Source organism: Merops nubicus, unplaced genomic scaffold (assembly GCF_000691845.1).
Source record: "Merops nubicus isolate BGI_N331 unplaced genomic scaffold, ASM69184v1 scaffold1937, whole genome shotgun sequence".
NCBI classification, from domain to species: Eukaryota; Metazoa; Chordata; class Aves; order Coraciiformes; family Meropidae; genus Merops; species Merops nubicus.
The window spans coordinates 44,312-58,987 of NW_008619359.1; the positions used below are offsets into that span (position 1 = coordinate 44,312).

General features: G+C 39.0%; 1 protein-coding gene across 1 annotated transcript in view; it reads left to right on the forward strand.

Annotated features, from left to right (window-relative positions):
- Window positions 1-14,676, forward strand: part of CDK14 (cyclin-dependent kinase 14) — a gene marked incomplete at both ends in the record, with an annotated part of 92,751 nt that overhangs the window by 36,553 nt on the left and 41,522 nt on the right. Inside the window, one exon of the mRNA XM_008943736.1 lies at window positions 13,688-13,808. Coding sequence (XP_008941984.1) covers window positions 13,688-13,808 — 121 coding nt within the window. The remainder of the gene's footprint in view (window positions 1-13,687; window positions 13,809-14,676) is intronic.

Sequence of the window (14,676 nt, forward strand, 5' to 3'; positions counted from 1 at the left end):
TGAGGGCTCTATTTGTATTAAATATGAAGAAATGAAGATGACTTCAATTATAATGTTGTAAGTAAAAACAAAACAAAACAAACAAACAAACAAAATAAAACAAACAAAAAAAAAGTGGTAACCTGGAAAGTGAATCCTGAACTGCTCAATCTTGGGTTAGCTTGCAGGTCTTTGTAAAAGACAGTTATTTCTGTAATTAACTGTAAAAACAATGTTTTCCATGGAGAACAGAAGCTGATAATGCTGTTCACCGTGACAGCTGGGCTAGAGGTCTGGAGCAGCAGAGCAGACTGTATTTGTCCTGGCATAACCCTGAATGCACACTACCAAGTCAGTGAAAAAAGCCTTTGCTATCCTCATTGCTTTCCAGATCCAGGGAAAGGGAGGCCAAAGCTCAGGAGCAGAGCTGATAGGTAGGTAGAGAACCTTCAAACCTTTTTTCTTGGAGGAAGGATTAAAGTTGTAGGCTGTGAACCCTGAGATTCACAGTAGTCTGCTGTGTTAGGTATTTGCTTTCCCAGAGTGACAGGCTTTCACTCCATCCCCCATTGTTCCTGAAGTTCCTTCTCAGTTTCTAACACTGTAACTGGCTGCTGTCAGGGAGTAGCCAAAGCTGCCTCCTTCCCCTCCTCTCCCAGGAGCAATGGCCTCATGTTCTGTGCTTGTGACCTTCTCTCGTCTTTCTCAGAAGACATCTGTGGTGAAGAGGGAAAGATGATGTGTAGGTGGCAGGAAATACCAAGGAACAGGAGTGCAAAGGGGCAGATTTGATTTCTGGTGTTTGAGCTTAAGCTGAAGGTGTAGGAGACTGTCTGGTCTAGTGCTGTTGCAGATGCTTCTTGCTTCTCTTATCTGTTTGGTTTGTTGCTCTCATTGTGGCCCTACATGTAATTCGCTTCATAGATCTGATGATTTTATTCAGCTATCAGGTAAATCTAAATTAAAAAATTGTCACCATGAGAGTCAGTGAATTAAAAATACCTTATAGACAGAAATTGAGTTTGATAGCCTGCGGGGAAAGAATGGATTTGACACAGGTTTACTATCTAGTGACAGCACTTTGCCAAAACTGTGATGTTCAGTTTTGTTCATCTAAAACTTTAACCACTCTACAAATAATAAATACAGAGTAAAGCCACATACTCAATTTTTTTTGCCATGTCAATTTTCACTTATTACTTTTTAGAGAAAATTAAAATTCTTTAAATATACCAATGTTTTCAGCTATTGTTAAAGTAGATGCTGTAACTCAAGTCCTTCCCACTGAGAAGCACTGCTTGGCTGATAAGGAAAATTTAAAAAAATGTTTTATTTCAAACCATTAAAGGAGATGGGGATTGGTGTGACTCACTAGACGGGTCCCCTGTTAAATGCTATTCAATCTAGTTTCCCATTGTTACAAGTTAGAGTTATACTGAGCCTTTAAATAGGAAGAAGGCATCTTAATTATCCATTGAGGACGACAATAAAGGAAGTTGGTTATTATACCATTAAAATAACTGTGATGAAAAATCTGTTTCAGTGTTTTGTACTTAACAACACAGGATTCAGATGTCAACTGTATTGCATCTAGCTCAGTGCTGACTGTTCTTGCATTATTACTACAATCCTGACTTTTTTCATTGTCTTGTATTCCACATGTAAGTGTCGACCAGCCCGCTGTGTGGTAATTGCACAAAAAACATGGACTGATCTCTCTGGGCAGGAGAGATCCGTCCACCTACCCATCCATCTGTCCACCCACCCAAAGGAATCTGTAAATGTATGTAAAATCTGGGCAGTAATGACAAGGAGGTTTTTAATTTGGGGGATCGGGGGGGGAAACGCCTTATTCAGTCGCATGACCACATTCTCCTTTCAGTTTTATGAGAGCATTTTCTCTTCTACACGTTGTGCTTCTTTTATAGCCTTAGCTGTTCGACTACTGTGGCTACAAGCCTCTGCATTTAAAATATCGAACTGTCTTTAAAATGTCATTGTTTTGAAGCCTCTTTGCTTGTTTCTGATATGGCAGTTACAGGGCAAAGCAACTACTATGGTTATGGTAAAATTTTTGAGTACAGCCATCCCAGGGTGATCCCATAGTACTCTCCATCTTTGCTTTTTTGCTCTGATTATGGTTTTGTTTAATGTTTTCTTATGTAAAAGAACATAATGTATTATATAGTGAGAATGTTATGCCCAATTGAAAAATAATATTCATTTCATTAATGTGTTAGTAGTTAGGCAGATTTATTTTAAACAGGAAATAATCAGCTGTGTGGAAATTGAAGGATAACTGGAAAGTGGTTTGAATTAAGGAAGAAAGAATTCATAAATCAGAACAAAAATATTGATATGCAAAGAAAAAAATTAATGTGAACAGAGATTGACAGTTCATTAAGAGAAATGTGCTATTTAGCATGACATGAAACAATTCCATAAATGAGGTAGCATTTTAAAGAAGTGATGGCTCTGTGCTAGCAATGCTATAATAATATTTTTTGTTTTGCCCCAGACAGTTTAAAATCTTACCTTACTGCAATACAGTCACTTTTTATCTAGATAGTTTTGAATAATTTATGCAGAATTTTTTCCTTCCTTCTGAAGCGCACGGTGCTTATTAATATATCAATAACGATATAGTAATATATTTATAGATACAAAGTTCATACTGATGTAAAGAAAAATTATGCTTGCAGGTCTACCTGCATTAAGATGAGAATTTCCCCTGCAGCAACTAGCCTTCATGATAGCCAGAAGAGGTCAAGCAGTGCTTGTCTTCGTAATGATTAACACTTCTCCGGTGATTTATATTTCCAAAGAGCTGTACAGATGTTAACTCCACATAGCCACCCTTATATATGCTACAAATAATCAAACTATAAGACCAAGAGATCAAATGAAATGTTGAAAACAAAGGTACCAGTACTGAGGGAGATCGGGAATCTACAGCTTTGTAACTAAGTGATGTGGGAACATTAACTGCTTGGCATGGGGAGGAAATGCTGCTGCATGACTTCCATGTTGCATGGTAGGGAGAATGGCTGGTTAGATCTTCACCTTGTTAAAGATCCCCAAGCTGTCCTCCAAGGTCAGTTCAGCTTTTGACTTTTATGACTTATAATATGTCAGATGTTGTAGCAAATGGTTTTTATGTGGTCGTTGGAAATAAGGGAGGAGGACCCTTTCAGTTGTCATCTCTTTTATTCCCACTCACAGCCATGAACATATTCATATCCTTCTTAATAAAGAAGTTTTTAAGTCACTTGGACGTCATTTTTGTCAGTTATATTTGCTCTTGTGGCCATATTTGCTTTTAGGCTATTTCACTGTAATAGTCTCTGAGTTAGATATGAATTGCAGTGCGTTGATTTGATTGTAAAAGCAGACACCAAGTAAAAGGCACTAGAAGGGAAAACCTTCTTGTGTCGATAGGGTCATCAGTGATGTTAAGTTATGGACTCTTCAAACAGGCTGGAAATTTAATACAACTTTGAACTGTCTGGAGACCTTTGGAAAAAAACTAAATAAACTAATAAAAAAAGGCAGCAACTCACTGAAATGGACTCTATAAACATAAATGTCTAATGTTAGCTTTTTGAAACTTTGGCAGTTCTTTACACATCTATCTTACAGAGCTCAGGATTACGACCAGCTTTGCTGCACAGGCTGTAGAGTGTGATGCTAAATGAGATGTGCTCACCTGTACTTTAAATTTGCTCGTACATGCAAACTCAAATCATTTAAATAAAACCATTTGAAATTTTTCCAAGGTACTAATGATATCACAGTAGTATTTTGTCTGTGGTCAAAATACTATCAGGGATCTTTTGATTGCAATCTACAAGTAGCTTTAACAAACATTGCATGGGAAATTACATCCATAGTCTTAAGCTAAATGAAAGACTAGATAAAAGAATGGCTTGGTTTCAGCATTAACAAATTTTCACCTGTTTTATTCAGTTCTTATGCAGGGTTCTGCAATTATACTGACTTTAGTAGGCTTACATCTGTACATAATAGGCTAAATTTGGCTGTATAGCTCAAATTTTGCAGTCCTGGCAGTGACAGTTCAGTGTTTCAATATCACTGTGGAGAACATGAGGAACATTTGCTTTTTAACTACATATTTCCAGAATCGTACTGTTAAGGCACAGCATTAACGCTCTTCTAATGCAACTGTTTTTTTAAAAAAAAATTGTCAATTTTCATTTCTTCTTCTTCTGTGACAAAATTGTATTAAGAACTGATGAGGTGGCTCTGCAGGAATACAAATGCCTGATTATTGATGCAAAGTCAAATACTCATTTAGACCTAAGCATATTGGAAAGTCTCTCACATAAAACTTTTCTTCTAAGATTTGTGATTCGGCTAATTTAAGATGACATACACATTAAATGAGTTTTGAGGAGCAATTCAATAGAACAGGTGAATCTGAGACTCCAGAGATTCCTGTTGTAAGATGCTGCTTTGTAATATTGCTTTACAGAAGCAACAGTACTTACACAGGTCTTCTAATGGTTTCACACTTGAAAGCAAAATAAAAATAATTTTCAAATTTAGTGAAATCTTTAGGTCTTCTGTAGTTACTTTGTCCTTTGATGTATTTCAAAAGCATTGAAATAACTGAGAAAATTTTATGGTTTTTAATGTTGGTAGTTCTGCACCACTACCTGTACTGCACTGTACTGAAGTTTTCAGCTCATTTTTCTCTCACTTAAGCCAGAGTAAGCAAATGTGTTTTTAGATGCTGTGGGTGTTATCTAGTATGTGAATGGATGTACTAATGTGATAGCATGTGCAAAATGTACTGGAGTCTTTTGGTAGAGCAGCGAAGACAGTGTTTCACCTGCTAAGGGAATACATAGGCTGAAGAGTATAACATATTGTAGCAATGACAAAAATCAGCTGAATATTTGCCTTATCTATAGTCTGGTTTGGGTACTGGAAGTAGCCTGGATTAGACTCTGTTATCACTAGAGAACAGTTTGTGCCAGGCAGAGCAGCCATGCTTCAAAGGATGAGGCTGGATAATGGAACAAATGCAGCTGCATGCTGCAGCATGGAAATGTATGCTCAGGTGAAACCTTACCTGGAAAAGTAGTCACATCAAAATCAATTGCATTGGCCGTGCAGTACAGGGCTGAGAGCTGGTGGCTGGTGGTTGCAGAATTGTGCCATTTATACAAACATCAGACCTTGTACTGTGAGAACTGATGGTTTTGATACCCGTGTGGTGACGGTTTTTCAAATTCACAAATTCCACTCCTGCAGGGTGATATCAAATGGCAGTGTTGTTTGATAAATAAAATAGTTGTTAGATCTGCTTTTCAAAAGTACTGTTTCTTTGTAGATGCTAATGTTGCTCAAATACTTGCTTTTCCATGTAGCCTCGTTCTTGTTAAACTATCCTAGAGCAGTTCCAGAGATCTGATGTGTTTGTAAATAAATTTGCAGGTATTTTATGAGGCTTCTAGTAACTGACGATGACTTGAGGAACTCTTCATCGGAGTTCCCCAGATATTTTACCTTTAGAGGGGAGGCGATGGATCAACAGAACTGTAGTATCCCACTGGAATAAATCGCTATGGTTGGAAAGGACCTTTAAGATCATTGAGTCCAACTGTTATCTATCTCTACTAGACCACTTCTGCACCATATCCCTGGGCACCCTATCTAGACAGCTTTTAAATACATCCAGGGATGGTGGTTCAACCACTTCCCTGGGAAGCCTGTTCCAGTCCTTAACCCTTTTGGTGTAGAAGTTTTTCTTAATGCCTAACCTCAGCCTTCCCTGGTGTAACTTAATACCATTGCCTCTTGTCCTGTCAGTCCACAGAATAGCACGGCAGTGGTGATGGGACTATTGACTTCCAGCAGTGTTCCAGTGCCCCACGTTAACTGTACTGACTCAAGGACCCTGTTCATAGATGGAAAGAGCAGTATGTGTTCACTGGCAACACCTCATCACTGCCAGTGTCATGTGGCCAGTTAAGAAACAAAATCACCTGAGTGCAAACAGCTGGGATGGGATGTTTGGATATGAAACTCTTGGTGAAACTTTGCTTTTGTGCTTCTCTCTGGATAACTGAACCACTACAGTAGCACCGAATGTAACGGTTCTTCAGCTGTCAGATTTAATACAATATTAAACAAGAAGGATTTAAATGGTACTGCTCCCCTGGATATGATGTGCTTGAATCTGATGTGTGTTGAGTCCTCTTAGTGCTCAAACAAAGTGGGAGGCAGTTTGTCTACACAATAATTTTCTAAAAACATTGTCTTGCACAGCACAGAGCATTTTTTTTTTTTTTTTACTGGTATATCATATTTAGCCTGTCTTATGCAATATATCAAGTACCTGCTGCATTTTTATCAAGTCGTGAGTTATCAAGGTACCAGCTGATAAGGGTTGGTTCACTTGTACTTGAATCCTAGATGGAGTCATCTAAAGATGGCTCTTGCAGTCCTGCTTTTAGTTTTACGGATGGAGATCGTTAACGTCATACACAGTAGCCTACAGTAAATTGTTAACTTCTGTGGTCAGTGCTTGATGGACTATTATACTTCTCCAAATTGGATGTCCACAGCTCTCAGTTTGTCTCCAGACAACATTTTCCCCCCTGGATCACTTTATTATTTCTTTTCTGAATTCTTTTGATTTGTTAGGGGAAAATCCTAATGCCAGCAAAACATTTATACCTCAAAACTGTAGCAAAGGGGTCTGTTACCTTTCTTGTATTGGTCAAGTTCATTGCTCGTATGTCTTAATAGTCCACATATAACTTTATAATTATTGTTATTATTTTCTAAAATAAAGTAATTTTCCAGTACTGGGCTCATTCATTCATAGCTGCTTCCCAGTTTTCTCTCTTTTCTGAGGGAATATTAAAATATCCTGAGATTCATTAACTCTTATTTTCAGTGAAGAATTATTTTCTGCCTGTTTGTCCTTTCTAGAGCTTCCTCCCTGTGCTCTGCAGATCTTCCCAATTCAAAACCATCTGTTCAGCTATTGTTAACTCTTTGCTTCAAATCTAATAACTTCACTGTGGAATGAGTAAATCTGACTTATTCACTTACAGCCTTATTAGCAAAGTGGTGTGTTCATGCTGGGAGGTTGTTAGGAGTAGAGGGCATCATCTTCACACAGATTTTTTTTTTTGGTGAGACGGCAAACTGAGAATCATTAAATAAAAATCCAGAATCTGGAAAGCAAGATTTAAATCAGTTAACTGTTAAGGTCCTGGGCACGTGTATCATATCCATTGTGAATCCAGGTCTTTGCAGTAACGCGGAGGTTGTCTTTTATATGAAATTCCTTGTTGTCCTTGAGTTCTGTTAGCTTTTGTGTCTCTGTGAATATTCACAGTGTTGGTGCAGATAGTTTTTTTTTTTTTTTTTTTTCCTGCCCACACTGTTGTTTTTCTGTGTCCAGACTAGCAAAGGCAGTTTGAACATATTCATGCTGACCCAGAAGACCATGGGAATCGATATATTTTCACAATGTTGAAAGTGGAGCATATATTTCTTTTCCACTTCCGAACCACTTCTTGATTGGAACCGAATTTTCAATGTTTTTTTTCTGCTAATAGACAATGAATGAACTTGGCATTCATGGTACATGTTCAGCATCAGTGGACTTTCTAAAAATGTGTCAGAAATTTTTTGTAAGGATTTAAAAGCAGGGAAGTAAACACTTTTATGGACATAATGGCTTTCAGTCAAATTAATCCAAAGGATCTTTTAATATACAACCAACAGCTGAACTCTTTTTTTTTTTTGTATCCCACTTTTCCACTCTCTGTGATCCTTTGGGTGGCTCAGGAGGCAGAGGAAAAAGGTGATGACGAAAGGCATGATGATGGAGTTGCTGAAAAAAGAAAAATACTGTTTGCAAAGGCTAGAGTCATTCTTTCTGGTAGCAGAAAAAGTATTTTTGCATCTCTCCTTCCTGTAACTTGTGTTTGTCAAATTGACAGTTGAGTCCATTCACAGACTGGAGTAATTATAATCTGCATTACTGTAAGTGACTCTCTGAAGACATACATGAGATGTGATTTGCAGGGGAAAATAATTTTTCATTAGGACAGCTGGAAAACCAGACAGGTTGAGAGACACACGTGCCTTTTGCCTTATTCATTGCTCTCTGTCTCTTGAAGACTGACTCCTGCATTCCAGTTCGGAAGACCAGTCATTGCTCAAGTGCATTTTGGGAACACTAAATTGGGAACCTAATTAGGCTCTCCCCAATAATGGGTAACGTTTATAAATGAACAGCACTACCATAATCTAGTGGCTATATTAGGAGTCAGATAAAGGATATTGTAGGCAATTTATCTTATGTGAAAGGAATTTGACTTGGATGATCTGTTAAAGCTGCACCATAAAGGCAGATGCATTCACATAAACGGCAGAGGGACCTAAAGGCTGCAAGGATGCTTTTGATTGCCAAGAACTGACATTGGGTGAGAAAGCTGACTGTTTCACTGAGACACTGTCAGTGTTTCCACCCATTTTACTTCTGGTTTGTTGTCAGCCAGGTATTCACTGAATAAATAGACTGCTGTTGGAAAACAAGCAGCTGAGTAAATAGGTTAAGTGAACTTGACAGCTCATTATCTACAATAGAATATATTAACAATATTTCAATACACTTACTGAATCCTACTTAGGGTTTTATAAGCCATTTACCTCCAACTGTAGGTAAATGTTAAAATAAACTAACCAGGAGGCTAAAAAAGGAAGCACAAAAAGAATCTGAATCAAGGAAAAATGGCAACAAATGCCCCTTCTGTTTTTGCAGTATGCCTTGCTAGGGCCCTTTTTGGTGTATCTAAATCAAAAGGTACAGTGGAAAAGGAAACCATGCACATGGTTGGCAAGTCCTTGTTTTTGCAGACATGACTAGTTTCCTCATTTGCAGAATCTTATTCTCTGTGAACAAAGGCTTCCTGATTGTCACATGAACTTGACTAGAAAGCTATCCTGCAGCTAAAGAGATATCAAATATTAATATTTTTGCTTATGTACCCAAAGGTGTGTGTATTGAATAGGTCTTCAGTCTGGATTATAGCTAAAGCCTCTTGAAAAAGCCAAATACAATTTTAAAATTACAGTGATAAATCAGTGCCATGTGTTTTGTCAATGAGCAATGCTAGGTAAAGTCAGATACAACCGCTGAGTCTGAGATAAAGCCAGTGGGAGCAGAGAAAATGGTATTTACCAAGGAAGGAATACATTCTTTCTTTTGTTTTGTTTTGTTTTTGTTAAATTCAGAGTAGGAGGCGGCAGGAGGTTTCGTGTGTAAAGACTTGTACATACACAGGCATAGCTCATTCACTCTGTATTTTAAATAAAGGGCATTGCAGAGTATCCTGAGCTGCTGTTTAATGAAGAAGTTAGAAGAAAGTTGTGGTTTGTGTCACAGCACAGGTGGATGCTGTTGTGCAAGCCTTGCAGTATGGAATGCATCCAGAACGGTTTCTTCTTTCAGCTTGGATGAATAATGGCCACAGAATTAAGTGCCCAGAGAACATTAAACAGTGTCTGTTCTTCCCATAATTACACACAAGTTACCCAGTGGGCCTGACATGACCTTACTTTTAATAACTGGCCCTTATGCTTGGCTTCCCTCTCTCAAGGTAAGGCTGCAACAGCAGGACACGTGTTGACCTTTTGTCTTTCAGAAGACACAGGAACCAGAGAGGAGTTCACTGCTTGTCAGGAGGTCCTCCTTCCACCTGCTTGGGCAAAAAAGTCCTCAAGCAGTAATATATAAATATCGGGTACTCACCTAGTGATCTCTCCATTTACCTTTTGGCTTTTCTACACACTGGCCATTAAGATTTGAAGTTTTGATGATCCCCCCATAAGCTCTGTCTTTTTGAAATGGGATTGTCGCTTCTCCTGCAGTGTAACCATGGAAACAGACAGGGAACCCTTAAAGAAAGTGATCGAACATGCTGTGCTAATTAATCCTGCCCTTCAGTGTTCTTTCAGCTGAAGGATGTGGTTAAATAAATTTTGCATGAGTAAGCATATTTGGATGTGCAGAAGGGTTTAAAATATGTATCAAATTTTCTTGCAGAAGAATACTTGAAAGAAAAAAAACCCAAAGATGGTAACTGTCATCTGTTTACATCCAGAGTATCAAAACAAGAAATGCAGTATCTTGTTACTGTTTCACATATATATTTTGATAACATTCTTTTTAAACTGTAAATATATCTGAAACATGAGGATATTTTTTCATGCCTTAAGTGTGCTGAGAGATGTTTGCATTAATTTTGAGTCTTCAAGTGGAAGTGATCATAATTGCAAATGCCTTCTTTATGCAGAGCATTATTCAGAAAACGCAAACTTTCCTCCTTCAGTGAGAGAAAGCAGCTCCTCTGAAGCATTAGCCTAATTCAGGTCCTTTCAGTTATGCCCAGGGGGAGTGATTGACAGCAGGACTGTGCCAAATTTCCCTCTGCCAAACTTTAGCCTTTGTGAGTGTTTCCCTGGGTTATTCATGCCTGCTTTCCATTGGGCCATTTAGTTTCCAAAGCGTGGAAGTGAGTATGTATGGCCTGTACCCAGGGATTAAACCTGGTGATATCCTCTGATACCAGTGTATGGCCTCAACTTGCCTTTATAAATTAAGGGTTTGTTTATAACTTTCTCCCTTCCAGTAATGATCCTCTTATAACTGAGAAACCAGACATAGCAGCTAACCTCAAACGAGGCTATCATGGTGTTTGGGGAGTGAAGAGAGAGAAAAGAAAAGCATCTCCTTGTCCCAACAGTTTTGGATTAGCCCCGAAGGGCCATCCTTTGAAAACTGCATGGGTTTTACCTAACCTGGAATGGATTAGAGGTGGAGGGGATCTCGAAGCAGTGGGCCGAGGAAAGAGAATGGGGAGCAGACCCATCAGGGTGGGAGGACTAGTTCCATGCTGAACAGTTACACAAAAGAAGGAAAAGTGTGCCTGGGCTGACCGTACCACTTGCAAAGTTCATCCTGGCCAGTAAAGTGGCAGCAACTGTCAGGAAAGCATGAATATTGTATTATTTGCAGTATGATTCCTGGTATAGCAAGTTGGATACTCATTCCTCCCTGCATGGGATATTTTGTGTGTGTGTATCGAAGACTTTGTATCATGGAAACCTGGTTCAGTTTTCACCCAACAAACTCTAAAGTTTTTTAACAGTTTTCCCCAAATCAAATGATGTTGCTGTCTTCTCAAAAAATGCCTTTTCCCTGCCTGCCTATGCCTTTTCTCCTATAAAAGCTAGGTAGAAGATTAGAGAGGAAGTAGTTTGCAGTCAAATTCAGTCTTCCTCAGACAAGACTAAAAGGGGACTCGGGCAAAGGAGGATGGAGTCATTAACCATCCAGGCTTCTCCAATTCTTTCATAATTTTTATTTGGCTTAATAATAGTAGATCCATATCCACAAATTCAGGGGCTACTGTTTCAGCATTGTTATGTGGGATGTTGGTGCTCAGAAACTTACACTTGTTGATGTTTTGCTAAGCTATGAATAAGAACTACTCACCATTTAGAGGATTTGGTGGTTTCTAATCTCCTAAAAGCAAAAACAATGTGGAGGCAGAGGCAGTGCAGAGCAGGTGACGTGACCTCTCCTCTAGCCTCTTCAGGGCTGTACCTGTCCAGTCCTGAGTAGTCTGTGAGCCACAGTATTCACCAAACTGGTGGCCACGTGCCCAAATGTAGAAGAGTTGGATCTCTGAAAACCTGTGGGAAAAAAACCAAACCTATTTGTATGTGAAATGTAATTATTTTTCTTTTTTTTTTAGAGGGAATTCTGGCATACCAGTCAAATTATTCCCCTAGGCTGGTCTAATTGCTATAATCAGCTGATAATGCAATCTACTGCCAAATTTTGCAATCATTACTATGGAGATATATTCACTGAGATTAACTGTTCTTAAATAGCTTCTCAAGTGTATTAAGAATAAAGGTGCAAAGGACTTCCATCTGCATTCCTGTGTGAATTCTCGTGTGTCATATTACCTTCTGGGTGTCTGACTTCACTTTTTTGATTCCATAAGGTGTAAGGCATGACCTGTTTTAATAATTTCTTTTGTTTCATGACAGGGAAATCAGTATTTCTTGGTTTAGGAAGACACAAAAAAAAAAAAAAAAAGTCATGCATCCTCCTGATTTCCATTACTTGTTCTTGAAGTGCTGGGGTTGACATGTGGATGATGTCCACAACCAGGCAAAAAATACCCTCCTGATTGGTTTTCACACAGGGTCTGTCCAGCCTTGGGTGGGAACCAATCAGGAGATTACCACCAGGTGCCCCTGCCTTAGCATTACCATCAAGTGTCCCACCTCTAAAGTTAACAGCACAGAGGCTGGCTCTGCCTGTAGTGAGTGGGGGAGCTTGCCTAGGTGGTGAATGTACTAGGTAGGGTTTCCAGTTACTGGAAGGGTCCCCAGCTGTCCATTGCAGGCAGAGCTCCCAGTGGTGCAGAGACACCACCACAACTGGGAGTGGAGGGAGGGTTACATCTGTAATAATGGTGCTGTTTTTTGGCCACTGCTATGCAGTTGGAATTGGACTGGTCACCTGGTTTCTGAGTCAGCTTGCTCCTGTCCTCACTCCATCCTACACCGTGAGTGAATGTGTCAATCTCTTTGTTCCTCTGGTGGTTAACCACCTCGTATCCTCCTTGTGTAGTTTAGAACTGGGGGGAAAGAACTGGCCCCTGTGCTGCTTATGGATGTAGTGTCCTTCCTATTGGGGCATGCAGTCAGCAAAAGACTTGTGCATGTCCAGTGTTCTCAGCAAGGAAGTGGATACTTGCAGGCCAATAACTGAGAGCAGGTTATCTGGAAAAATGTTTGCAGGCCTGTGATGGGAACAGTCACTGTAGCCTGGAAATCTTTTTCCATTTACTGGAGGAAAGAGGCTTCTGTAGGAGAACTGTTAGAAAAGTATGCTCTCTGTTTTAAGCATATCAGGGTCTAACCTATCTCATGTAAAATTGGAAAGATTTTATGATTGTGCTGTAAGATGAATTATTTTAAATGATTGACAAGCTTAAAAGATAATTATTGTAAATAGTTTATCTTTAATAGGTCACAGACATCTCTGAGATGGGTGCACTGCCAATTTTGTGCATATAGTTTTCTGATATATCACTGATGTGTTTGATAATGTGTAAGTGCGCCTACTGCTTTCAAATATAAGCTTGAATAAGCAGGCTGGAGTTCATAGTGTAAACTGTGGAAGGCTTCCTTAGGCTCCTCCCAAAAAATCAAATCTCATCTGTGGCATTATTTGTCTGGGAGTTTCCTTTTCATTTCCTTTTTCTAAATAACATTGGCATGAAAGACTACTGGTGGCTATGGATGGAAGCCTTACTAGAAATTAAAATCTTTGGTCATTTGTCTTTCATTTAGATATAGCAGTGTGTATCTTTGCATCTTTCCTGGACCTGCGGTTGTCATTAGGGAAAGCATATTTTATTATTCCTTCATAATATTCACAGCTCTGTTTAGCCAGGTACTAAATGATAGATGCTACCATGTTCTTTTATTAAGTAACTTATTCCAATCCCAGAAGAAAAAAATGCTTACAACGTGCCAACATGTTATGTGATGTGTGCTCACATGTCCTATTTGGACTGTAACTATGTAGCAAGCCGTTTGGTTTGTCTGCATTAATTTATTTATATTTACCCCACAGGTCTTGCAAGAGCTAAGTCAGTTCCCAGCCATACATATTCCAATGAAGTGGTAACCCTATGGTACAGGCCTCCAGATGTCCTTCTGGGATCAACAGAATATTCCACCTGCCTTGACATGTGGTAAGTATAGCACTGATATTTTTGTTTGTTTGTTTCTAGACATGTAGTGAGATTAGTGGTACAGGTTAAAAAACTTGTATGTGGGAATTCATGTGGGTCACTCAGTATCTCCCTGAAGGAATCCCCTCCTGCCACCCCACCTGTTGGCAGCAGCTGATACCTGCTGTTGGCACACCACTACAAAAGCCATTGTTGCTTTGCAAGAGACTGAGTTGTTGCTTGACTTTTGTTGTCTTAATGTGGTACTTTGGTGACAAGATACTTGCTTTGCAGAAATAGACTTTTCCCGTGCCCAGCTGTAGCCAGGACAAAACCAAGATTTTCTGGACATGAGGATACAGCCTCAGTTCTTAATCGACTGTATTTGTTAGCAGTAAATCAGTGTGTGACACATCACTGAGTAGTTTTCTTTCAAACATAAGGATTTTATTTACACCTGCAGGTTTGAAATGGAATTTTTGTGTATAATATATATTGCTCCTTTATAATTTAGTCCTGCGTTGAACAAAGAAGGTATTGGGGGTTTTGTCTGTTAGAAACCAAGATGGAGGTTCTTTGATTTTCCTGTAGGAAAATTTGAGGTCACAGGATCTTTAATGTGTAACAATTCTGTAGTTATTAAGAGTTTCAACTGTGTCAGTAGAAGTAATGCATGTTGAGTCAAGAAACAGGAATGTGGAAAAAACCAATTCCTTACAAAGAAAGTCTTATGCCCTGGAAGAAGTTAATTATTTAATTTTTTCTGGTCAATGAATCTCATTTTTTTCCCCCCTAGTGCTGCTCAGTCTGGACTCATGGGGGCAGGAGTTAGAAGCTGGAGGACTGTTTTATTTGAAGAGGTTATGAATACTAGAACACCTCCTGCTGA